The sequence below is a fragment of the Nesoenas mayeri genome (assembly GCF_963082525.1).
Source record: "Nesoenas mayeri genome assembly, chromosome: 11".
NCBI lineage: Eukaryota > Metazoa > Chordata > Aves > Columbiformes > Columbidae > Nesoenas > Nesoenas mayeri.
The window spans coordinates 4,362,566-4,389,974 of NC_137563.1; the positions used below are offsets into that span (position 1 = coordinate 4,362,566).

The following is a 27,409-nucleotide window of genomic DNA, read 5'->3' on the forward strand; positions in this document are numbered from 1 at the left end:
ATCAGCTTTTTATGTAATAAAATACTGGAACAAATATCTTGGGTTTGTTTTGGTTGCTTGTTGGTTTGGTTCTCATTCTCTTTTTCACCCCTTTGTCTCTTTTTTGCCCCATTTTTTTGCCTCTTTTTACCTCCTTTTCTCAACCCTTTCTACTTTTGTCAACACTTTATCCTTTTCTCAACCATTTTTTGCTCCTCTTATGGGATTTTTTTTGCCCTTTATTTTGCCATTTTCTCTTTATTTCACACTTTCTGGGGTTTTTTGCCCCTTTGTCTCTTTTCTCGCCTTTTTCTCTTTTTTGCCCATTTCTTTTTCCCCCCTTTTTTTCACCCCTTTGTCTTTTTTTCAGCCTTTTTTTGCCTCTTTCTCTTTTTGGCCTCTTTTTAGGCCTTTTCCTTTAGTTCTTCATCTTTCTATTTACTTTGCCTCTTTCTTTAGCCATTTTTCCACCTCTTTGTTTTCACCACTCCCTCTTTCTTCTCTTATTTTTCCACCTCCTTCTCTTTTTTCCCACCCCTTTTTGTCCCCTCTTTCTCTTTTTTCCACTTTATTTTCCCCCTTTTCCCCACCTCTTTCTCTTTTTTTTCCAGCCTTTTTTTCCCACCTCCTTTTTTGCCTTTTTCTCTTTGCCTCTTTTTTTTTTTTCCCACCACTCTTCTTGGGGTTTTTTTGTGCCCCTTTTTCCACTTCATTCTTTTGCCTGTTTCTCACGTTGCCTCTTTATTGCGCCTTTTTCTTCCACCCCTTTCTCTGTTTTACCATTTACCTCTTTTTCTTTTTTCACCTTTCTGGTTTTTTGAGGGTTTTTTTTGTGGCCTATTTTGGTTTGTTTTTTGGGTTTTTTCTTTGCCTTTTTCTGTTTTTACCTCTTCCCTCCCATTTCTTTTTTCCTATTTTTTTTCTTTCTTTCTTTTTCCTTTTTTTTCTGGCTTTTTCAGGGTGTTCTTTTTCTTTTTTCTTTTCCTTTCACCTCCCCTCTTTTTTTCTTCTTTTTTATGGCCCTTATCCTTTTTCACCCTTTTTTTTTCCCTCTTTCTCTTTTTTCACTTCTTTAAACCACTTTTTGTGTGGTGTTTCTTTTCAGATTTTTATTTTCTGCATCTGTTTTTGCCCTTTTCTTTTGTCTTTTTCTCTTTTTCACACCTCTCCCTGTTTTTCCACTTTTCCTTTTGCCCTCTTTTTTTCCCTTTTATTTGCCTCTTTGTCTTTCTTTCACCCCTTTTTCCACCTGTCTCTTCACCCATTTCTGTTTTCACCCTGCCTCTTTTTTGCCTTTTTCCACCTTTTCCTCTTTGTCTCTTTGTTTTTATTGCCTCTTCTTCTTTCTCTTTTTTTGTTCACCTTTCTTTTTGCCTTTTTAATTTTCCCCTATTTATTTCTTTGCCCCTTTTTTGCCGTTTTCCACACTTTTGTTTTACCTTTTTCTTTTTAGCATTTTTTTCCCTTTTATTTTTTTTTTTTAACATTTTTTTCCCCCTTTTATTTTTCCTTTGGTGCATTTATATTTCCCAACTGATTTTCTTTTTTTTTTGCCTCTTTCTTTTTCTCTCGCCTCTTTCTTTATCTTTTTAATATTTTTTAGGCCTTTTATTTTTCCCACCCTTTTGGTTTTTTGCCTTTTTCTTTTTCTCCTTTTTCCCTCTTTCGTTTTCTTTCTCCTGTTTTCCTGTTTCAAACTCAAAGGCTGCAAGTTACTCTCTTCCCAAAGCCCCGAACCTCCCCCGGTTTGTGCTGCGGGGGTTACGCGGTGCGTCTCGCTGGCTCCGCTCGGTGTGTGCGCGGAGCGGCGTTCGTGAAGAAGACGAGCAGGAGGAAGGAAGCCGGAGGGTGGAGTCGCAGTGGTGGTTTCCACACATCCCTCCCATCCTTTGGGTGTCACAAAACAACCTCTTTATTTAGTACACTGGCCAAAGGGTGTTTTTGGGGATGATCTGTTCAGTAGAGGAGGCACAGACATATTGCAGTTCCGACAGCTCAGAAGATACTGAATGTGTGTGACACGCGGCATTTATGGAAGAGCCCAAATCGCCGCGTCTGTCTTGGTTTGTGATTCAACTCCCCCCCCTCCCACCCTCCTCGCTTTCCATTGTCAAAACCAGCAAAATATAACACACACACGACCCGGTACTAAAATTTTTCGCGGGAGGGGGGAGTGGGCGCTGTGCCTGCGTTCGGCCACTAGGGGGCGCGCGCGGACAGGCAAAGGCCCCTGCAGCTATATTTATTTATTATATTATATTATATTATATTATATTATATTATATTATATTATATTATATTATATTATATTATATTATATTATATTATATTTGTTACGTTATGTTATACTGTGTTATATTGTATTATACTGTATTATATTATATTACATTATATTATATTACATTATATTATATTACATTATTTATTATACTATATTTATTATACTATATTGTATTATATCGTATTATATTATCTTACATTCTAGATCCCAATATAATATAAAAAATATTATTGCTATAATTAAAGTTAATTTAATAATATAGCAATATATATGTTTTATATTAATATATAAATATATATCAATCTATAATGTATTATCATAACATTAATATTATGCATAGTCACATAATATATAAAGTCTGCAGTAATACATTGTATCATAACACATATAGTAACATAACGTTTTCATATTATATCATTTTGCTATCTATTTTAAGAACATATTATATTATATATTATAATATAATTATAATATATTATTGCCTTAATATTAATTATATCATTATTATAGCTTATTATATTGGTATCTGTAGCATAATGTAACAATATTATATAATTATGATTACTATGATATAGTATAGTATAGTATAGCATAGTATAGTATAGTATAGTATACTAATATACTGTAATATACTACATATAATAAGATGCCTAATAATATATAGCAATCTATGACTTAACATATTTATTATATAATAAATATTGTATTATTTTAAATATCACATCACCTATGTAATAATTTATATTTAAAATATATTATCCAGATAATGAATACATATAATATTTTATATTTTTATGCTTTTTAGTCATTAGTAACATAAACACACCGCCCTTTTATGCACATATACACACACACACACAAATACACGCACAGAATCAGCCACACACAAATATACCCACCCCTTACACACATAACTACCTGCACTTAGACCCTTGTCATATACACCCCCATATCCACACACAGAGGTAAAAATTGACAGTCAAAGTCACACTTAAGCTAATAGTTCATTGTTAAACAGGTACTGAAGAGACGAGACAAATAAAATAAGAAATTTGCATGGAATATTTATTTTGATAAACATTGTGTACTCCAAACAACTACCTGTTATGTCAGTTGTAAGCCACAATCTGTTGGAACCAACGTCCCAAGGGTTCTTTTGTCATCATAAACCAGACAGTCACTGCATTACCGTGGTCTGCGGACACAGAGCTTCCAAGTGCAAAGCAGATTATCAGAAAAGACATATTGTTGACCTCCTGAACAACCCGGACAATGCTAAACTCCGTAAAAATGCTTCGTATGTCTGCAATTTAGTTGTCTTAGTGCCATTGTAATAAATTAATAGAAAATATATCTTTTCTTTTCATTGGAAAGTCTATAAGAAAATGTACAAACATCTAACTCCGAAAAAGGACCAGCTATTTCGGCGACAGGTAAAACAAGCATTCAAACAGAGGCAAAAAAAAAAACCCAAGCATCCAAACAAACAAATAGACAAACAAAATGCAATCAAAAAACCTCCACTCTACCAATGGCAATTGTGTAGGCAAACACAGAAACATTTGCAGCAATAAAACCTTACAGAGGGTAACTGCAGCTTGTGCGGGGGCTGTACAGGACGTACAGAGAACAGTCGAGTAATTCACTTGTCAAAATGTGCAGGTGCAAATTCTAGAACAGTCAAAGATTGATAAGTAATCATGGCACAAAACTATTGCTGACTGGTGATGGTGTCAGGCTGCGTTCTGTCTCCATCCCTAAAGGCTGGTGGGAGCCCTTTGTATTTCACTGCCCCGTTGCACTACTGGGATGCTCTGTTATCCCTCAGGCTTACAGAATGCAGCGATCCCAAACTCCTATTCACTGCAAGACCCACCTGAGCTCCAAACAGGCCCCACGTGCCAAGCTGTGCATGAGAGAACAAGCTAAACCTTTTCTGCTCTTAATAAGGTAATATTTTTTTAGGAAAAAAAAAAAAAGAAAAAGAAAAAAGAGCTTTTCCTAAAGCCAAGTCTTATGATTGCACCCTGAGAATTCCCAAAAATAGTAAAATTAGAAGCTACACTTGAGCACAACGGCAGCGTGCTCATACAAGCTGAACCAACCGAGATGGACCCACCTGGTCTGAGCCTCCCGGGCGTCCACACGCTCACAGAGAGCAGGAGAAGGGAACCAACTGGCAGAGCACCCCAGAGAGCCAAATCCTAAACCAGGTTCATCCTAAGTCCGGCTTTCCTGCCCACCGTTTGTTAAGTGCTTGTGAAAGAAATACTCCTGCTTCGGTCCATCTCTTGGAAGCGAGTGTGGTCCACTAACACTGGTGCAATGATACCAACCGAATTGCTTCAGGACAGCAAAGAGGTTTCAGTAATCCAGACTAATGCACTCAAGGGACTTATTTTTTTAAGTCTACTTGCTTGACTTCAGGGACCTGGCTGTATTTTGGCTATAAGAGACCATCAGATAAATGACATTAGGATAAGTATGGTTGAACCACAAGTGAGACTGACTTTTTCAAGGAATAGCTTGTGAAATCTCCAAAACCACCATAAGACACTGTGGAAAAAGAAAACGCTCACCTTTTACAAGTGTTGCCTATTCATTCTAGAAATAGCACAAATACCTAAAGAGCATTTGGTAACAGATTCTTGTTGGGAAGCAAGGGAGGGAAAGCTTGGTGCTTTCTAAAAAAAACCAAACCAAAAACAACACCAACAATACATACAACATTCATTGAGTTCAACTACAGAATAAGACTGAAAAGAACATTTCCAGTTTCAAAACCCAGGAGAGACTTGAGTGGAATGTAAGCTGCAGCACTGTCTAAATTTCGCTCACGGCTGCTTTGACTTTCAGAGCAATTGATCTAAACCAGGGTTATAGAGTGTAACACCTGCCCAGCCTTTGGAATGACACACAAAATCCTTGTTCTTCCATTCCAGCTGCAAGATGATAGCGTTTTGGATATAGTGGGAAACAAAATGACATGAGCTTGAATTAAAACAGAACAAAATGAATTAACCATCAGCAACTAGAATAATTTCTGCAGCAATGGGGACAGGCAGAGAGAAAGTGAGGAAACAAACCCGGATATTATTGGCAAAACTGACATTCTATGTGCTTTGAAAAGCTCGTCATCCTATTTTTTACCCTTTCCCCCTTAGATTTCTTAGAACAGCCACAGCCTCCAGAGATGCCTTCACGGCACTTCTGAAAAACAGACAGAAACATCACTGTACGCTGGAAGTGCTTACAGCATTTTACAAGATAATGTTTAATTTCCTAGCTTCAAGAGATGTCCCCACAGGAGTCCTGATTCACACTAATCTGCCTTCATAACCCAGATATTGCTTTGAAGAAGGGGAGAAGGAGGCACAAGACATCCACCTAGTGTATGAGGAGTCCCACTAATTCTTCAGCTACCTGTTAAGACCTTTGTCACCTTCCATCTCATGTAACTGTTCCAGGAGGATCAAGACACTCAATGCCCTTAAGCCTGTGGACAGGATCAGAAAGCACCACACAGCAGAGGGGTCTGATCCTGCTCCCTCTGCTCTCCCTGGAGCCGCCCACCCTATCTGAGGTTGAATAAGGTGAGTCCCAGTATTCCCAGTTAGAAACTGGAAGCCTTGAACAGGATGACTTTGGCTACCATAAACCCTCCAGACTGATCCTGAACAGTATTACTGTATGGGAAAGGCTGAGAAAATATATGTGCTCATAGACATTGCTTTCCTTCTAGCCTACAGCTGCTTGTTGAAGGAAAACTTTCAATTCGAGCAGCCACTATTAAAAAACCTTCATCCATAGGAGAAACACAATTTTCTGAGCAAACAGAAATATGTGGTTTCAACAGCCTCTGCTGGCATATTTTACCTGCTCCTTCTCTAATCTCTTCCCCAACTATGTGCATGTACAACATAGATCCCAAAGAGCTTGATCAAATATCATTGAAGCTTTAGGATAAGTTCTTACTGTCCAGTGAAGTTTCCCAGCATCTAGGTAATCATTCATTGAATCTTTCTGGATTAGATTTTCAACCAGCCTTTGAATTGGCATTTCATATTTATATGAGCAAACAGTTAAACCAGGGGAAAAACAAAAAAAAAGTGTTTTGACAAGTTAGAGGCTGGTAAAGACAATAAACCTCAATGGCCGGCAGGCCTATAGCTCCCCCTTCAATAGGCAGCACATAAGTTAGTCTGTCACAGGGTTGCTGATAAAACCAGCACCTTGTAGAACAGGTCAAACCTCGCTTAGTAACACGAGAGTCAACTGGCGAGGGGCTGGTGATCACAGAACACGCTGATCGCAGAGGAGAAGGCTTTTCTGTCACACGTGGCCACTCTAGCTACTTACAGTCAGATTTCTTTGTGAACAACAAGAAGACGACAACGCTGCGGCTCTGGAGCGGGGTGCCTGCAGTCAGTCCGTCCCGCGGGGGCAGCGCCGGCAGCCAGAGCTCTCTGTCCTCATAACTTCATTTTCTTCACCACAGGAATTGGCAGCGCTTGGTAGATTTTAGCAGAGTCCTCATCAGTGACCAGCTTCACCCAGACAGGGCGGAAACTGCCTTTGAAGCCGACAAAAGCCATTTTTTCTGCAAATCAGAGCAAATGTATTATTAGGAGTGTGCCAGGGCTGCCCAGAAACCACCCGTGTGGTGGCTACACCCCCTGGATGGATGGATGCGGGTTCACAAGAGCACGCACATGCACTCAAGCTTTCCCAATTATGCATTCTCCAGGTACTAAAGAAATACCTTCCCAATGAAGCTTAATTAAAATTGTATTTACATGTTGTATGCTTCCATTAATTAACAATGTGTGAGACATAGCAGAGAAGAAAGAGAGGAGGAAACACCCTTCTTAGCAGGCGGCTTGAGCTCTCTTTTGAAGCTATAATTGTTTGCATGGTGGTCATACTCAAAACCCTTTCCTGCTTGGGAAAGGTGAGGGGGTGATGAGGGCCAGCACAACAGACAAAACCTACGTTAGTGAGCTCACACACACAAAAAAGGAAAGCAAGGCAAAAACTCACAGAGCTGATCAGAGCAACATGCACAGTAAAGCAATATTCTAGTGCAATATATGATGATTTGAAATCTATAGGCTTTGGGCCATCAAGTCAGAATTTTGTTGCAAGTGAAAAGCAGCTAAAAATAAGTTCAGAGAAGTAAAAAATCCTGTTTGGGGCTATTTAGTGTGAAAAAAAAAAAAAAAGTCCAATATTCCTATTGTTAAAGTGCCTTTTTTATTTAAAACTAATATGGAAAATCAAAACTCCTGAATTCTTTACTTCTAAGAACAACTACCAGAGCACTTTTCCCTTCTACAGTATTAAAGTGGGTGCTGTTATCCAAAGCTGCAGTGGATACAACCTTACCGAATATACAAATGACTGTTCCCAGGATGTTTGAGCACATGCTGATAGAAACAAGCAAGGCAAAGTTAAGAAGTAGGAAAAGGTCCTAGTTGGAATGAAGGGAAGGGAATAGTTCAAAGGGGTTTAAAATTGAGTTTTTAAAAAGTGGTTACCTTTTAATCTAAACCCCTCTGCTGCTCCAAGGTTCTCCAGTACTTTAGTCCATGGTCCTCTTGAAATGAATCTTCCTTTAGATGTCACCAGCACTATGGAGCTGAAGGAAACAAAGCCATTTATAAACAGATGAAGAGACAGAACTCATTCCTTGCTTGTTGGTCTTGAGCAGCAGTAGCTCCTGCCTGTGTGACCCATAGACATTCATGAACTACATTGGTTTCTGCTTTAATGGCTTGTGTCAACGCTTTCCAAGAGTTCAGTCAAATATTCGCTTTTCCAATCACGTAAAACTCACTAGAAAGCAGACAGAACTTGTTTTTTGTTTGTTTTTCCTTTAAAACACTGTTTTCTAGGATGATTTACAGGTTTCCAACCAGCAGTTCTATCCTGCTTTGCTCAGAACATGCTCCTCCTGGGATGCTCTTAGCAAGTCTCGGGTAATTTCTTGTTCATCATTAGCAGATTAAACCTGAAGAACTTCACTTATTTGAGACCTGCTGGCCTGAAAATTTTCCTTCATTGTCAGCCTGCTTTTGCTTAAAAAAGTGTATTATTAATATTATTACTGCCTTAGTTGCATGTACTGTGTTTCATCTCAAAATTCTTGGGGTCCTCTACAAGTGCCAAGTGACAAACAAAAGACTTGAGGTGAATTAAGTTAATGTGAATCTGCAATGCTTGGTTAAAACTCAGTAGCTGCCTAGGCTTAATTCAAGAGGAGCAAAATAAAAATCCATGTTAAACCTGAAGAGATAATCACATAGTGATACTTTTTGGGGGAGAAACACAGGATACACAGTGAATTTTAGCTCCCTACAAGACACACAAACACCCCCAATGATTATCTCAAAGCCTAACGAGGAAGAGCCACACTCCAGTGAGTTCTATAGAAGTTTTGCTAGTAAGTTCAGTGAGGCTGGGGTGTCTTCTTTGTTCACCTCCCAATTAAAACTGCACAACAGTAATTGAGCAAACACTTCCTTAGATTAAATTATTTCATTCCACCTTGCAGGGCTCCCATGGATGAAACTTCCCTGACTCAAATGGCATTTGCAGTCCCGGAGAATGGGAGCCTTGCTGGGTCTGCTTTCCAGCATCACAGTGGACACGAGTCACCGAAATTAATTAGGCAACAGCTCCTGCAGAGCTCCAGCCCTGAGCTGCCCAGAGCAGGAGTTACATCTTAACACCTCAGCTGGAACTGGAACTGTTCAGGGAAAAATAGCAACGGGTGGTGGCGGAAGAACAGAGAACAAAAAGAGTTAAGAATCATCAGGACTTTTCTTAGAATAAACCTGAGGTGCTTACAAGTCCTCCAGTGCTTACAAGAGTGGATTGGGCTGGCAGGCTGGTTTTGACTACTTTGCAAATGCTAAATCACCTGGTTTTTCTTCCTTCAGTTCACTAAAATCATTACTTTCTATTAAGCCTTTTCTGCTATGGAAGTTTAAATAAATTCGCCAGATGTTTTGTTTTCTTGTCCCTGGGAAACTCGTTCAGAGAACACAATGAGGCTCAGAAAGACTTAAAAACTTGAGAAGTCTGATTATAAATCAGTCTTCTAAAGTAAGAAAGAATCCAGGAGCTGGATCTAGCCAGGACTGAGATTGGATTTTTTGCAAAGGAGGATAACGGCCTCTCTGAAAAGCTTTTTATGAAATAAAAGTCAGAAACTACCATGCTTCTCTGCAGTTATTACTCAATGTATTTTTTTGCAATCTTCAGAATTATTTAAGACACTAGAAACAAATCTTGATCCACCTGCATGGCACCCTGCTGAAACCTCCCCCCCGAGCCTCTAGAACAAATGCCAGAACAATATCCTGTTATCTGTCCACAGTTATGTCAGATGATTCAGCAACAAAGCAATCATATTTGTATTAAATGTTACATAACAGATTTCCAATCAAAACAGATTTAATAACGATGAAATATATCCATTTCCCAATAGCATTCCACAAACTAATATGAGAACAAGCCCTTTGGTTAAAGAGTTTCTGATGTTGTTCCCATGCCTCCTCCAGCAGACAAAGCCACTGTCCTCCAGGATGCAGGAACATGTGTTGGATACTTATCACTCAAAAAACTCTGCATTTCTGGCTGCCTGTACTTAAAAAATAAAAGCACTCAGCCCTTATGTCTGGGCAGGGAACATGTGCAAAGAGGAATTTGTTTTACGAGTGGAATTTTCTGCTATTTGAGAGAGCATGCAGGCAACAGAAAAATGTAAACTGCGCACATCTGTGTCGATAAGTGCAGAGTCTGTGAATTTAAGTCTGCAGTTTGTCTGTAACTCACAGCATAAATGTAGATCTGCAGTTTATTAATCACGTGTACCCCTGCAGTTTATCTGGGGCTCGGTCAGTTCCTAAATCACACAGTCTGCATCCCGCTGCTGCCTGCACGTCCCGCTCACGTTTGGACTCAGTTGGAGCCAGCAGGTACAAGAACTCATTGTCAGCCCGGTCAGTCTGGCCCATGTTGGGTGACAAAAACCAGGAAAAAGATGAGTGTTGCACGGCATTCTTGTATATTACTCCTTTGTAACACCAGATTATTTACTTACTGATCTCTGATGTTGTTGACGTAATTTTCTATCTGTGCTGGGATTCCTTGTAGAATTGAGTTTTTGAATGTCACACGATCAATGACTTTCCCATGATGCCCATCAATCACAACCAGCTGGATACCCTCGTCAGTGAGGAAAAACCTCACACCATCAACCTGTGGATGTGGAATAATATTCTTAATCTGTCAAAGTAACACAATTACAAAGAACTACCTGTAAGAAGCACTGGAAATGTTGAGCCATGGGACTGCTCTTTCTATCAAAGGGCAGAATTCTAGAACTCTGAGGTCAAGCTAATACGCATTCCTGCTCATATGTAGAAGTTACAACTTTTTTTTTTTCCAAAATACAAAGCAAAAGAGATCTGAATTTAACTGTCCAAGGTAACTTCATAAGCAACTCTTCCATAAAAACGAAGCAAATATCTTAAACTTTTGTCCCATAAAGTTCATGGGGAAGGTCTGCTCACCTCAATGTATGCAAAGTCATCCTTTAGGTGGAAGTACTGTTTCTTATAAGTTTCTATTTTCACTTCTAGTAGGTGGTCCTTAGTCTTCTGTTTCCAAAAAAAAAAAAACAAAAAGAAAATAGTTTCTGGTGAGGATGTCCATTACCTGAATACTGCATTTTTGGAAACCATTTTAAACCTTGAAGTTCAATCAAAAGGAAAGCTACATAATAAGTATGAACTCATCAAATTACATGGTTAGTGAGACTAGGCACAATGATAATCTATTTGCTTATCCTGTCATTTAAATTGTTTAATCAAATGGTAAAGTATAAGTGATTCTCCCTTTAGAGAGCTGACACATAATTCTCTGAGGCTTTGCTGTGCACTCCTGCTTCGAGGGTGGGAAAAAACCCAAAACTAAAGACAAAACTCCAAACCAAGCGACCAACCAACTAAACAAAACAAACAAAAAACCCAACCCAGATAAACATCCCCTTTCTTCCCCCAGAACCAGACTGGGCTGGATATAGGACACATCATTGTATGAAATCCTTTACATGAATGACACACTCAGCTCTGCAGTCCCCTCTCTGACAATCTGCTCTTAGAGCCAGGCAAGAAAGCTTATGTGTCTCCAGAATCACATTCCCTGGGCTATCCTGTCTTCCAGCTCATCACTTTTCACCCTGTGAAAACAGAGCCCCTAAAGACTAAGTATCCAACTTCAAAAGAAGTCTTGGGTAGCTCTGTCCTTTGGGGGCCTGCGCTCTCTGCACATGCAAGAACCTGTTTCATACTGTTTTACACACCTGGAGCATTTCAGAAGATCAGGCAGAGGTTATACTGAACCTGGGACAGTCTTTCTATGTCTATAGCCACAACATATGCTAGAACTACAGACTGACATGCACAATAATTCTGTGATAAGAAATCAACTGCTTTACCAGTTGTGCACCAGAGAGCTTCTTAGGCATTGGCACTTCTACTATTGGTGTCTCAATGTACTTGGGATAGGCCATGGCTTCGCAGTCACTGATGCCGGCAGTCTTTGGGATCACAGCTTTGATCCTTATTCGTTCGCAGCCTTTGACAGAGCAGAAAGCAAATTTATCCTTCTCATTTTGAGCTTTGAGTTTCAGAAACAGCAGCCTGCAGACAGGGGAGAAAAGTGAACAGCAACTTTGAGACTTCTGTGAAAAAGGTTACTTAGTCCCGGTTTTGGTGGACTTCTTGCGAATGCTTTGCAATAACGTGTGTTGCAAACCCCCAGTGTTGATGTCTGCATTTTATAGTGCTCAACATCCCACATGCAAATACAGGGGACGTGCCTCTCCGAAATGGTTTTGAGCAGGTCAGGGAATATAAAAGAGAAACAAGATGACATCTGAAATCCCTTTGAGCTCTATTTTATGATGATATATTTATGTAGAAATACATGCTTTGTACTCTAGCTCTTTTCTTTCTTTCTTTCCCATTATTTTAATTCTTTAAAAGAAAATAACAGGCTTTACACCCTTAGTTCCTGTGCATCCCCGTCTTAATGTTTATAAATAGTTGCTGTTCAAAACAAAAAGGGTTGGGTGTGTTTCCAGTTCAGCTTCATGGTCTGTGCTTTGCTTTTCTCTTTTTTTCCTAATTCGTATTAATTTGGCAAAGCATTTACTGCCAGAGTAACTGGCAGTGCAGCAGAGGCTGGGAATGACTGGCAGCTGTGGGAGTCCCAGGAAAATTAAATGCTGGTCACATTCCCAGAAAGACTTTCTGGTTTTGTTGTGATCTCCGCTGATGGCATCAGCCAAACAGCTCACGATTCCAGCAGCTTTCTCAAAGCCATGTCCCAACAGCAACGCCTGCTTCCTTACCCGGTGTCCTCATCCCAGTAGTAGTATCCTTTGGTAGGATATCTGTGCTCCAGTTTCTCCATTTGAGAGGTTCTATAGAAGGTTCCAGTTTTGTACGTTTTCTTCAAGAGACGGTTGTGGATGTCTGAGAGAATGGAAAACGTCGTCCCTTTAGGATAGCAAAACCCTACTTGGATCCAGTCGTTCCTAAAAATAGCAAAGACCCACGTTATAACAAGTCAACACATGACTATTATTTTCCTGGGCAAGCCAGAAGCCAAACTAAATAATTCACTCTGAAATGTAACTTATTTTTTTCCTGGCCAGTTAAAATTTTAATGGCTTGGGATGAATCAATGAAATGTAAATTAGACATAACAACCATGGGTTAGTTAAGCAATGTGGGTCAAATCTGCTCCTGACTTCCACACCTGTGACTTCCATGCACCAGGAATTTATTAGTATTAGGCTTCTAAAAATGAACTGTGTTATCTTGAAGGGCTTCCTGGGGGAGGTAACAGGAATCTGAGATGTCAGCTGTTAAGATGGTGAACTCAATGGACTTCCTGGAACAAGCACGTTCATTCTGGAAGAGCTCATGAGGTGATGACCTTACCCATTAAAAACGTGCAGTTACATTACTGGGCTGGAATGTTGGAATTCGGTCAGATCACTCACTTGTTGAAGTTGATGAGCCATATGGCCAGCTCTTCAGGGGCTGTCTTGTCCCAGTGGATGGTGTAGCCTTTCCTCAGAGTTACAACTGGCTGATACTGCTGGTAATGACTGCTTTTGCTCAAAGCCCCTTCCAAGTAGAGTGGGTGATTGTGGTAGTCGTTTTTTATTATTTTCATTTTCAGGTTGGCTGGCTTGTAGGCTTGGATGTATATCTAGATGAAAAAAAGTTCACCAAGGGTTTAACGAACTACAGTAGAACATTAAACGTGCAGCTACTCAACAGAAGTGGACCTGTGTGAGTGCCGTACACTTGTATATTCAGTTTCTTAGGCTTCTTTTTCAACTAAATAAACTGGTTTCAGAAAAAAAAATAAGGATCATTTCCTCATCCACTGAGTTCAAGATTATGTGCCAGTTAAGGTTTCAAACAGACCTACTCTAGGGCTGAAGAATTTTTCAGTATTAATGATGACCCTCAGCAGTGGGACAGATCTATCTTACACATCTGATTTCTGAACAAAGACCCTTCTGTCTGGATTTCAGAAGCAGGAAAACCAGGTCAGTGGTTACAAATTTGCTATAGTGGTACTATGCAGAAAAAAAAACCAACAGTTGCAACACCCAAAACAAAAAAAAAAGGTGCTACTCATCAAAGGAAAAGTGAGGACTCTCTCATGGCAACGGCACCCGGAGCTCGTGTGGTAGGAAGAATAGTTTGGTGGTTACACAACAGGATGAAAGATCATAAGAGTCGAAATCTAATTTCGACTCCTTAGCACATTTCCCATAACACTGTGGGCAACACTTCCCTCCATAAATCAAAGAAAAATAACTAGCTGACAGCCCATAGATTTATGAATATGAATCTGTCAATGCTCATGGAGCTCTTAGGGGGCTTCAGGCAGAAGCTGTTAGAGCTGTTAATGGTCTAGGGCAAAGTGTCTGGAAATGTACCACAGAATCTTCATGTTCAAAACCATCTGTGCAAACATGCAGATAAATAAATGCTGAGAACCTGAAGAAAGTCAGTTTCTAAAGGTCAAGCTTTACAGTGCAAATAAATTTAAAATAAAGCGATAACAATACTGCAAAGTATGCAGCTTTACCTGCGCAAAGTGTCCGCTGCAGATGGAACCTCTCCAGTCAGGCACGTCAATGCAGTCAGGGTGCTTGATTAACCAGTTATCTTCTTTTATGAGGTATGAACCTGGATATTCCGACACAGAACCATCTACATCGTGAAAAACTGATGTTTTATCACCATCCATATCCAGATCATTGAACCAGGGTCCAGGTTCTCCAAAGAAGACCCTTGAGGTAATCTAAACAAAACAGTGAGACACACTTACATTTCCAGAAAAGAATTAATCACTTACAGTACAGAACAAAGGGTGTCTATGGTCACTTGAGTGGCTCAAAGGACCCATTTTCTGACTTTATTTGGCATCAGAAAGTAGCTTGGACAAGAAATAATGTTGAGTTTGTGGGTCAACTTGGGCATGAAGAAATCCATGTGTGCATTAACATCACCATTCTTTAAATGGCCACAGACTTCGGCTGCTCAGCTTGAGACATTGTGGGCTTGATGTTCAATGGCTCTGATGCCCCATGACTCCGGACAAAGCCTGGCACTGCAGGTGCTTTGAGATAGTATTTATGTGGTAATAAAACTACAAGCTTCTGAAACTGAGCATCCAAAAATGGAAGAACCTAAATATTGGTTTTGTTAGTCAGCAGGAACATCAGTGTTATTTAGTATAGGAATATTAGAATTGTCTCTCCATTGCCCGCACACTGCCTCTTGGTTAAGCCTGAAGTCAGCACTGAGCTGGGTAACACACTTAAAAGGTGTGTTTGATTTGTCAGACAGAGCAGATGCGGATTTCCCTGCTGACCACGGGGGAAAGGCTAAAACAACCAGCATTTCAGCCTCCGCTGTGAGAAGGTTTGTTTTAAAATTCTGGAGGAAGGTTCAGGAGACAATGTGATTTCACTAAAGCCACTTCGGTCTTTGTCTGCTAATTTATTTGTAAGGTTCCAAAGCCACATAAAGTCACACTGATGCTGGGAATAATCAGCAACCTCCCCTGGGAAATGGCTGCGCAGACAACTCTGGACTGATATTTTTATCCAGCATAAACAAATGTCATGTCACCAGCCTGCCTGGTGCAACGTGAGAGAGTGATGGACCAACACTTTTAGGGGAATTTTGCTTTTCCCATCCCATTTGGCACAAGGATTGCTAGTCAGCACTTTTCCTGACACACAAGCAAGTCTGCTAATTTTCTGAAAGTTAAGCAACCCAAATAATTTCGGTCCTAACCACTTTATTTACTTATTTGTTTGTAATGTTTGGCTGTTGGATTTAACAGCTGCTAGAGGTGAACCTCAGCAAACCAGTTAGCACATATTTGTGCAAGTAAATACAAAAATAACTCAAAAGCACGGACCCCTAGACAGGTTCAGACCAGCACCCAGAAGTTCATACTGTAATTCAAAGTTTGGCAGACCCTTTTTGGCTGGGTCCTGCTCTCATGTATGTCTGCAGAACTGGAGTCTGTGGAATTACCCTGGTGTGCAGGGCTGCAGAATCACCCTGCACTAGCTCAGTTTCACTGGCTGTTCCCCAAATCAGTGTTTTCTGCTTCCAGGTGAGTTAGACCTTCCACAACAGACTCCCCTCAGTTGTTGCTTTAATATTATACTGCTGCTGAAAACAAGAGAGCAGATTCTTCTCCTTATTTCGACACTTTCTGAGATGCATAGAAATGGAAATGATTTCCATTTGAATGTCACTATTTTTTTTAAACTAACGTCTGCTTCTGGCTTGCTGCAAGCCTGTCAGAGAATTGGATTGTTTTGTTATTTCATCCATCCAATATTCTCTTTCTAAGCTGCCACCCTCTTTGTTAAACTTCTGGCAAAGATAATGGGCAACCTCCTGAAGGTCTTGTGTTTTCTCTTAAAGGCTGCTGCACCCTTTTTGCCCACAGCCCCATTTCCAAGCCAAGAGGAAAAGGCTTTGCTGGGAAGGACAACTCACAGGGACATCTTCAAAATGAATGTCGGTGACGTTGTTGTTGGGGCAGCTCTGCCAGGCGTTGTTGAGGCGGAAGGCCAGGGCACTCGTGTGCCGGCCGTCCAGGGCAGCAAATTTGCGGAAGGTGCAGTTCTGGACGTTGATCGGTCCATCATAGAACTGAATCCCTCGAATGGGAAAATCCCTAAAACACATTTGGAAAGACAGAAAGACTTGGTCATGACACATTAGCAGGAGGATGAGAATGTATTCTAGACATGCACAGTCCCATTGCACTTGTTTCTCAGCTGCTTTCATTTCCCACAGTCCTTAGGATGACTCCTGAGTTCGTGTTTTGGAAGAGAAGGGATTTCCTTCTCTTTTAGGTCTGCAAAGTCCTCTTATCCTTGCAAGTTCAGCTCAAGTTCTCTATGTCTGAACAGACCATCTTTATTCGGTCTGTGCTCCTCCAGGGAAGGAACTTACAGCAATGCCAAAGCATTGACCTAAAAATGAATAAATCCAAGTTTGCCATCAGAAATGAGTTCTGCAGCAGTGAAACCTGAAACTCATCAGAGCTGCACTGGGCCAAGTTACAGCAGGGCTGAAAGAAGGACAGAAAGAGTGCAATTTGACTGCAATAAAATGGATCTGAAAACAAGGAAAGGTCTTACAATCCATAGGGTTGAAAAGAGGTGAAGGAGCAGACTAACGAACCTTTATTAACAGCCTTTCTGATATAATTTGTAAAGTAAAGAATACGCCATTTTTCACACTGATTAGCTGCATGAGATGCTTAAACTCCTTAAGAGGCTGAGATGTTTCAAATTTCACTCATGATAAATAAATTTGATCCCTTCCTCATACGAATGGTTTCCCTTAGACAAGACTTGCCTGCTCCTGTGCATTTGTTCTGTTACTGTGAGTTTCTCCACACAATACCCAAGATGAGATATGCCCACATATCTATGTAAAGGATATCAGGAGAGTCATAGCAGATTGGCTTTTCATTATTGCTATAGTTAATAATAAGCCTTTTGTATCACTACTAAAAAGCAAAGTTGAGGCACATAATATAGCAGGAAAAAAATCAGCTGAGCTGTTTGTTCCCTGTAGGGCTACCATTAGGATAACTATGTTTTTGGGTATAACAACAAAACATTATTGCACTTGCAAACCAATGAGTAGGACTAAGGTGTAGGAAGAGGCCACACACAAAGTTCACTGGACATTTCAAAACTGTTTAGCAAAGGCAACAAACTCCTGTAGCACAGCAGCAACCGTAACAGCAGTTCTGAGAACATCTATGACCACGTCTGGGCCAGTCCCAGACCAGCAAAGGGCTTCTATGAGGTTTCCTGGCAGCTGACCTGGATGGATACTGCCACATTACTCAGACCACATACCCAGAAATGCCCAGCTAGCACACACACCTCTTGCTGTCTTCTCAGCTCTGTTTGCAAAGGGGAGGTGGAAGGAACAAGGATTTCGATGCTGTCTTGGCAGCCTTCAGGTATTGTACCTGCCAGCAGCAGCTGCACAGTGAGGACTTTGGGATGGGGAGATATGAAACCAAATCCTTTGTGTGTAATGGTTATTAAACCGAACGTTGCTTATGCTGGGCTGGAGTTTGCACTGGGAGTGGGAACAGAGAACGCTTTGATGTGCTGAGCTGAACTTACGGGCCGATGGGCAGGGTCCTTCCCCTGTGATCCAGACCTCCAGGTCCCCAGATCTCGTTGTCCATTGTCTCGGTGCCCAGGTTCCCGCTCTCGCCAACAAACAGGCTGTTCTTGATTTCTTGCTTTGAGCCATCGTCATGAGGGAAAGTCCCACCACTAGGAAGGAGGGAAGGGCTGGAGGTGATGGAGCTGCTCACCCCCATCCCACCAGCTGTGCCCCAGGCTGGGCTGCAGCACAACCTGTGCCACACTTACCTGGCCAAGGTCAGGCCAATGCCGTTGTCAGCAAACCTGCAAAGAGAAGAGAGAGGCTTCAGAAGACGTTTGGTTTTGCTTTGGTTTATCATGTCAAGCTAAAATAACCAAATCTATGAGGTGGGGGGCAGCAGGGCTTAATTACTGAACAGTGTTCATGGGGAACTCATGCTTTTCCAGGTTTGTTCCCTGTCTAGCTTTGGAAGATCTTTCTTTGGCACATCTTATGTATATGAAGATCATATGAAGCAGCAGACGTGCACCTGATTGCTCCAAGCTGAGGTTAAGCTGGTGGCTACTGGGCATAGTTTACTTGTCTGATAAAGCTTTTCCCTGTGTCTAATGACTGTGCTCTTTTCACTGTTAGGTAAAAAGATCATGTTTCTCTCGCACTCCAACTAGTTTTTATTATTTAATAATACTTTGCATTAAGCACACCTCTGTGCTCCCTATGAGATACTCCTTCTGTAAAATATCTTTACAAGACAAAGCGTTATAAAAGCAGAGAAGCTTGGCTTCTCTTTTATCAACAGGAAGACAGAGATCAGGCCTTCCTTATTATTAAAATAAAATAAAATAAAATAAAATAAAATAAAATAAAATATTAAAACGTCCAGCCACTTTGCTGAAATTCCAAAGCTTTCAGATGAGCTAAATCACAACTGTCAGTCCACAACTCCTGCTTATAGGAATTCATGTGATAGTATGAGTAAGCCTTTATGGTATCGGCACATCAGTGCCACACTTAACACCTCTGTCACTGATCTCAGCAAAACCAGCAGCAGAGTCCGCAGCAGAGCAAACCCAGCTTTGTCCCGTGTCCGTCTGTAGATGGCAGCCCTCCACACGCTATCGCCTCCCTCTGCTCGCTGCAGCCCCACAGACACACACAGTAGTTTATGTACCGCACGCCACATTAACATTTGTTTCGTTAATGTAATGCATAAGTCTTCCTGTAGCAATACAAATGGAAATTACTGTGGCTATAAAGACAATTACAGTGTGATGGCTGCTCCCTCAAATTCATGCACACTTATAGGTTTGCTGCTGGAAACTGATGAACTACTCAGTCTTCCAGCAACCTCCACACGCTGCATTTGCTCCATAAGCAACACAGATGTCTAAATGACATGAGTGTGATCTGCAAAGATAATTCTTGCTGGTCATGGAGTGTGCTAGACACTTCTGACTCATAAGTTCAAATAAGCATAAATTGTATTATCAATATTGCATTTCTGAGTGTTCTGCTACAGCCCCATTCTTGCCAGCCTGACTGATCACTAGAGCCTGTTCATACCACCGGTTGCTTTAAGAGGTTTGGGTCACTGGAAGGTAAGGCAGCTCTGGCCGGTAATTGGACACCAGATAACAGTGTGACAGCTATTCCTACCAGGGTTATCACAACATGCCTCCTAAAGTAACTTTTTCCTTTTTCTCCACTTTCTTCATTGAGGTTGATATCAAGAGCCTGGCTCAGCAAAAGAAACTGTAGGAGATCGTCTGTTTTCAAGCGCAAAACAAATATCTGTTCTGACCAGCGCAGGAAATGGCCTTCAAAGGGTACAACATGCACTTGCCCAGTCTCTCTCCCTCACTGGTATGATGCATAGTTTCATGTCTGCTCCATCAGGACTTGCTTATTCAGCATAACAGTGAACCACATAAAACTGATCTGTGAGCAGGCTTAGCCAGGGAAGGTGGTGGATTTTTCTGCTTTCTTTTCAAAGCATCTCATTTCTAATGTAAAAAATTGTGGTTTATTTCCAGTCATTTGCATCTATGTATCTGCGTGCATGTGACCATTTTTGAACGCTGGTCAGAATCACATAGAGAAATAATCAGAAGACAGTTCAGACAAAGCAGATTCTGTTTGTGTAAAATAATGCCTGTGTTTACTTAACGTTTCATCTGTATTTCAATCTTGGCCATATGAAAGGTGCAAAGCAATATAAATAGTCTGAACCACAGCTATGCTGGCCATAAACACCAGGCTGAACTTTGAGAGTTGAAATAAGGCAAAACTCACTGGCAGTTGTCCAGCCACACATCTCCACCCCGCAGCCAGGCCCCGTGATCCTGATTCTTGTAGGCAATAAAGCGCTCAATTATTGCAGGTTCCCTGGGCTTCAAAGGATCAGCATCTTTGTGTGGGCTGTATCTGTAACCAGGAGGAGAGAAGAAAGGTTGGTGAGGGAAGGCAGCCTTGCTCAGTGCACAACTCTGCTGAACATCTGGTTTCTGCTAGCTCAGGAACAGCTTTAGGAGAATAGTCCATCCAAGTGGCGTGTGTAGTCAAGCGGCGATGGCCAGACCCAGCTGCCAAGCGAAGGACGGTCCAGGCAGAGCAGTTGTAAAGACCCACTCCAAGTTTCCTTTCACCTTTCCATTATTGTATTGCTGATATATTGCTGAAAGCATGGAAAGTTTATTATTGCTCCCAAAAGCCTGAGATATTTTTTAATCCCTTACTGTTACCCTTTAGCACATTCCTGTTATTTAGATAAATATCCTTTCGTTTTCCCTTTTGAGCATTCTTATCTCCTAACCTTGGCTATACTGTGGCAAGGAGTACCACTGCCAAATTTTGCTTGCTGTGGAAAGGAATTAAAACATCTTGGAGAAGGGCTGAGATTATGTCCTCCGCTATTCCCACTATATGTTCCCAGGACACACATATGAGATGCTTTAACTCTGAAGTTCTCAAGTATGATGAAATACTGGCCTGATGTAGGAAAAAAGCAGACACAAGCGGAAAATGCAGCAATGTGTGCCCTCAGCTGCTGCATGTCGGCCACAGGATCTGAGCAAGGATCTGGCTCGCAATGGTGATGCTGAGCTCAGCTGTCATTTACCCAGACACAGCTCTCCCTTCTGCTACCGAAGGAGCATCTTCCATCACACTACTCAGCTCAGAAAGCTGACAGATGAGTATCCAACTCCGTGCCAGCAACGGATGGTCCAGAGATTAAAATTCATACCTCACCAATGGGTAGCAAGGCCAAGCTGTCAAATCGCTAATAGATATTCAATAGCGCTTTGCTTTGCTTAATAAGCCATCATATCAGCCTAAAACTGAGCATCAGGCTGATAGCGTTCCAGTAAATGAATATTGCTTTGGCAGCTTCCTCACTGTGAATTTGCTTTCAGAGAGAGATTTAGTATCAGCCTTTGTGAATTCCCCAGACATTGTTAAATACAGATATTTTGAGATGGATTCCAGTTTCATTCACATCTGTGTATAACCAGAGGAATACTACAGAGTACAGAATTTGGCCAGGATATTTAATGCTGTAACTGAACGCAGAATAATCTCTCCAGCTGTCCAGCCTACCTCCAAGTCTGCCCCAGCCAGTCCAGCTATAATCATTTATTCAGTCTTTCAGTCTTGACACATGAAAAGTGGAAAGTGGTATAAATAATCTGAGCTGCAGCTCGTGCTGGTGGGTTATCCCCGAGCACAAACATGACTGCATTATGAATTGCTTGGCTTCGAGGGGTCGTTCCTGCCTTTGTATGGCAAGGGACAAATTGCCTTTTGTAATTACTTACTGTGCCTGTGGCAGCAGGCAGTTTCTCAAAGCACACGTTCAGCTACATGGAAAAGCAGCATCAAGTTCCCAAGAGAATCTGGAGGTACTTGCAGAGCAGGCTGCTCTTAATAAATTATTTTTTTAGCAGTTACTTTTGTTAGTAGTCTATAATTAATCATTTCAATTAATTGAGCGTTGAAATAACGTAAATAATATTCGCTTTTGAACATCTTTTAGCATCAGCTGCTAGGCAGGGCACTGGAGTGATGTGGATCACAGATAACCGATATCTGAGCTGCTGGCTGGGTGTCCCTGGGTACAAGGACTGATCCCAGCCCTGTGGTGCTTGCCCAGTGCACGACCAGAGCAATCTGGGTAACTCACACCTCAGAGATGGAAAAGAGAAAAGGAAGAAATGAACAGCCATTCTCCCGTTAAGAATGAGTTTTCAGCAGGTTTCTCTTCCCTACGTGGTTTCTTCTGTCAAGAAACTCAGTCATGGGGGAATGCAGGTTGCGTGCAACTGAAGGCAATTGGTCTGTCAGGAAAGAAAACTATGAAACTTGAGAATATTTAAGCACTTTTCTCTCCATGGGATTGGTAACTAAGAGCCAGATTCAAACTCTAAGGAGATAAAAGGGTGCAAGTGCGGTCCTTATGCTATTATATTTTGCCCACAAGAAGCCCTCTGCTTACATCAGCCTCCTCACTGGGCTCAGCTTTGGGCAAAGAGTGGGGATTCTCAGAAGCCACCAGACCATGGTAGGTTTGCTGATACGATAGGCTCTATAGAGAAGTTTCCAGTATTTCTAAATGACTCGATGATGCTGCACAGAGCCTGTGCACAGCAGCAGGGATGACGGGTTGCTCTGTGTATTCAATTGTAATTATTATTGTAGTGTCAGATTTGGGAGTAGACAGAAACTGGAAATGAAAGTGTGAGCTCTGCTACATAAGCACTCCCTATTCAAGCAGGTCCTAAAAGAATGAAGATCAACAGCATTTCCAGGAAATACTTTAATTTCTTATTCCTGGGAAACTCTTGCAGCAAGTTATGCCTAACAGGGCTGTTGACTGGACAACATTTCATTTGCTTGCTTATCTACAAAAAACAAAAAGTCAGTGGTACACCCTATAGCAGATGTAACATTCATGCCAGCTCAGCTCAGAGCTAAAAAGCAAGGACAAAACCAGAAGGGTGTAGGTGCTGGGGGTCCATTAGGAAGGGTAATGGAGAAGATTAAGGTAGAAAGTGGTAAACTAAGACCTCTTCTCAATAAAAGCCACCCCAAAGGCATTGCTATGATTCTTGCCAACTTCCTTGGGGGGAATTTTATAGCTTTCAGACAGTGCTATAGAGAAGTATTTTTCAAACTCAACTGTACAAAATGCTTTACCTCCCAGAAATCAGTGTCAGGATAGGTCTTTTATCCTTGGCAGAGGCTGGAGTGGTTTTAACGCCATTATCGATGATCATTCCAGCCTAAAACAGAAATGCAATATTACAGTATTCTGTAAGTATTCTGTAAGTATTCTGTATATATTCTACAGTTCTCTCCATCCCTAGGCTCTACCTCCAACTGTTCTAGACCCAAGTCACTCACACAATCCCAATAACTGCTTCTGTTTGTAGCATGTGAAACAGAGGAGCTACCAGGACTACCCAGACCTGCAGACATCCCCCCAAACTGCCACAGATTTCCAGAAACGGCATCTCCCTGGTAAACGCGTGTATGCCCATAACCACAGACACCCTGCTGCAGTCTAAAGCACTCGGTAGCACACAGCCCTACAACACAGCATGCTAAGGGTAAATAAGTAAAGAGAATGCGATCAGACACAGAGGCCTGTATTTATGCCTCTAGAAGCTGTTCAGTTAATTGCTAACATTGGCAGCTGAGGTCTATAATTAGACAAACCGCCAGTAGATGCTCCTGGAGGCGCTACTTTAGGAGTGCAGAAGCAGAGCAGCAGCCTGAGCAGAGGCAAGAGCCTCTTTGAATGCCCAAGAGCCAGGCAAAGTGGGTGCTGGCTGACTCTGAGAGCTCCCATGCCAGCACTCAAGCTGCTTTATCTGCAGACACAAACAAGCTTGCAGTAACTTTTGGTGAAACAGAAAGCACAGGCATTAATAGCTTGCAGACCCAAAGAGCTGGAGCGAGAAGATGGTGGTTTTTTTCCGAGGCAGCATTCCCATTGCGTGCAGACTCACCCGGTAGTTGGAATGTGCTCGGTTGTTGGAGAATTTCCCCATCGGCATGTGCTCCGAGTAGCCGGGGGAATACATGCCTGCCGATGGCCCTGTCGGCACGTGGTGCAGAACAAACCAAAAGCCTGTTTCCTGATAAAGAGAATGGACATCTGAGCCTCTGCTTGAACGTCTTTGCTGGTCTACATTAGCCCAAGGATTTATCAGCAAAGCCACAAAGACGTAAGCCAGCAGATTTCAGAACAAATCACAGCTAGCAGCATTGACCTGATAACTATTTGAGGCAAAGAGTTTAACACACACATATATTCACATTAATGTCCTCACTTCTTCAAGGTGCCTTAAGCTCTGACATCTGTAGTGAAACTGTAAGCGAGACCTTCAAAATCTGTAACACATACACTGACGTCCTCTGGTGAGTTCATGGTCACATCTTAAAAATCAGATCATTTTCATTTAGTTGCCTAAAAATGTATCTAGGAGCCCAAATCTATGTACTCACATTTGGAAGCTTTGGAAAGACCACATCTCTTTGTTTAAGGTTTACTTGTTTATTTGTCTTAGTAGGAAATAAAGGCTCCTGATGTGATCAAGAATCCCTATGGAATTAACATTAGTGCTGATTGAAATTTCAGAGCACCATTACTGTACTCCAATAAACAGAATCGTTGCCAAAGACTTCACTGGGACTCCACAGTCACATCTATTTAATTTATTCAAGCTGCACACTGTGCAAAGGCTGGGAATTTTGTTAAAGGCATCCAGCTCTAGAAACAGCAAGTGACAAGAAGTGTGAAGCAAAAGGAAAAGCATTATTTTTTATTGGCAGCACTGGCCACGTTAATATAAGTCTCGATCTTGCAGTTTCAAAAATGCCTGAGTAACAGAAGCGTGTTTTATTCCAGCAAGAGCCTCAGCTTTTCAGGGCTGTAACTGGTCTGAGTTGCTACCAAAAAAGAAACTACTGCACTCACTTCAGATCCAGCGGCTGCACAGTTTACAAGGTTGTTGTGTGGGTTGGCTATCCAGAAGGTGGATACAGCACTGCAGGTCAGAAAAACAAAGAATAACTTGAAAATGACACTTTGAGCACACACTAGAGTCAGCAATCAACACACCCCCAGTACAGGCAGGGCCAATAACTCTGTAGATAAGGGGTCCTGCCTAGGGGGCAAAGGGGATGTTGGTTTTTTTCTTCTCTTTCTCTTCCCATACCACATATGTCCTCTGAGGTTTGACAGAGAGCATGGCCTTATCTTTTAAAACCCCAAGTATTAAAAGAGGAATTTCGACTGCAATTCCAAGCCTGCTATGAAGCTGTCAGATGTCAATCATGTTTTATGATAAAGTAAAAATATGCTGTTGCACAAGTCACAGAAAAGAACTTTGCCCCCAAATAAGCCCTCAGGTTCATTAGAGACTCATTTAATCCAGGCACCCAATGAATTGCCTCTTAAGGGCTTTCCAAGTGTACCCCAGTACCTGCCTTTTCCAAGAGCTGCTGTGATTCATTAATTTTATTTGCTCCCACTCCCCTGTGCATTTCTTTTGGGACAAAAGGACTCCATTTGTCTAATGCACGTAAAAGACTCTTAATTGAAAGATTCCCATCAAGGGTGAAAGATCAATCCATCACTGTCCATCCTGTGACATACAGCATTCATTAACCAACAGGCACATGAACTTTGGGAGGAAAACATCCAGCACTTAGACCCAGCAGACTGGCTCCTTGAACTGGTTGGGTGAGATTTGCCCTCCTGCAGGGGATGAACCTATGGAATCCTAATGTCTATTTTAAATTTGCTATGAAGGACTTCACAGGGGCTTTAGGCCAACTGATTTTACTGGCCTAAGATGTTCTGTTTGTGCGGCTTTATCATTAAAAGACAGCAAAATTTTCCTAATTTTGGGCATGGGACTGGTCTAGAAAAAAACCAATTTGAGATGATCTATAGAGTACCTCCTGTTGCGGAGGCAAGGGCAAGGACATTGTATTTCCACAGGGACCTGTCTTTCAGCCCAATCTTGCTCCTCAAAGCCAAGTGGATTGGACAGGTTCCTGTGTCATTTGGCACACTCCTATTGTCTTAATTTCTAGCAGCCTCTTCCAAGCTGATGGAGCTGCAGCCAGTGCTTGTCCACCGTCCCTGCGCTGGGGGCCTGGGCTGCTGCCCCAGGGGCAGTGTTACGGTACTCAGGTATTTTCAGGCTGGATGAGCCCAAGTTATTTATCTGATCAGACCTTGAATTCTTTCGTAAAGGAAGACATGGCAGATCAAAGTACCACAGGACCTTTTCAATAGACCTCCGCCTATCACTCCTAGCGCTTTTTCGTATAACAGTCGTCAAAATGAAAGAAAACATATCCCTCTGGCTATTAAATGGATTATCAGTGGAAAAGGAGCACAATGGTTGATTAACTCTTATTTTATGAATGGAGACATTAAGTTTAATTCATAAACAAACACAGATGTGAAAAAGAGCATTGCACAAATTCATCTCTTTCCCTTGCCAAACTCAAAAGCTAAAAATATGTTTCTTTGGACAGAACCCCAGTTTGTTCTGAGGACAGAAGGGGTGATACTGATATAGCCTCAGCATATTAAGAGTATTTCCAAATAAAAGAAATCCCCTGAAGATTTTTAGCTCTTAAGCATCAATCAGCTTCTAACTGTCTCATTTCCAGGATGGAAGTCTGGCTCCAGAGACTTTCTCATTGAGTTTTTATGGGTCTGAAAATTAGCTCTTTTTTTAGTGTAGATTTTTCCCCCACATCAACTACAACAAAACTACAAGACAAAACTTCATCCTGGAAGACCTTCCATTCTGTTGCACTGGGGTCTTATCCTCAGGATGATCCACCATCAATTGTAAACTCTTAAAGGCAAGCTTGATGTCCAGCTTTTAATAAAAAATACTCTGAAAACATGGTTCCACAGATCTTCTCCAGACCACTTACTATGCTTCCTGGACTATAGCTGAGGATCTGCTTGCCTAGCTGCTGAGAACCCAGGTTTTATGTTAAGAGTAAGAGGAGCTGGAGGAATGAGGGAAGAAAAAGAAAGAATTAGCTGCTGATATGTATCAAAATTAATAGGTTCCCTGAACAGCTAGTAATTAGTAATGAAATAATATTCCTAGGTTGTGCATCTTGATTTTTGGGCAGAAAAATCAGTTGGAAAATCATGGAAAGGAGGGCTAGAATGGCTTTCAGGAGCTCCATGAGTCGACATCCTGCTTTATGACAGGGTCAACTACAACTACAGTATTTGTGACCGGCATTTCTTTAATCTGTGCTTAAAAATTACTGCTAATAAAGAACTCAGGAATTCCTCTAAGAAAAATTTCTAAACTGTTCAGCCAAGCTGGTTGTG

At 41.5% G+C, this 27,409-nt stretch overlaps 1 protein-coding gene across 1 annotated transcript in view; it reads right to left on the reverse strand.

Moving 5' to 3' along the window:
- Positions 1-6,732: 6,732 nt before the first annotated feature.
- CEMIP (cell migration inducing hyaluronidase 1) overlaps positions 6,733-27,409 on the reverse strand; it is a gene marked incomplete at both ends in the record, with an annotated part of 50,991 nt that continues 30,314 nt past the window's right edge. Inside the window, 15 exons of the mRNA XM_080350883.1 lie at positions 6,733-6,860; positions 7,798-7,898; positions 10,368-10,525; positions 10,840-10,926; positions 11,766-11,970; positions 12,684-12,869; positions 13,341-13,552; positions 14,447-14,662; positions 16,384-16,564; positions 18,042-18,197; positions 18,297-18,332; positions 20,323-20,454; positions 23,224-23,309; positions 24,039-24,167; positions 25,010-25,079. Coding sequence (XP_080207009.1) covers positions 6,733-6,860; positions 7,798-7,898; positions 10,368-10,525; positions 10,840-10,926; positions 11,766-11,970; positions 12,684-12,869; positions 13,341-13,552; positions 14,447-14,662; positions 16,384-16,564; positions 18,042-18,197; positions 18,297-18,332; positions 20,323-20,454; positions 23,224-23,309; positions 24,039-24,167; positions 25,010-25,079 — 2,083 coding nt within the window. The remainder of the gene's footprint in view (positions 6,861-7,797; positions 7,899-10,367; positions 10,526-10,839; positions 10,927-11,765; positions 11,971-12,683; positions 12,870-13,340; positions 13,553-14,446; positions 14,663-16,383; positions 16,565-18,041; positions 18,198-18,296; positions 18,333-20,322; positions 20,455-23,223; positions 23,310-24,038; positions 24,168-25,009; positions 25,080-27,409) is intronic.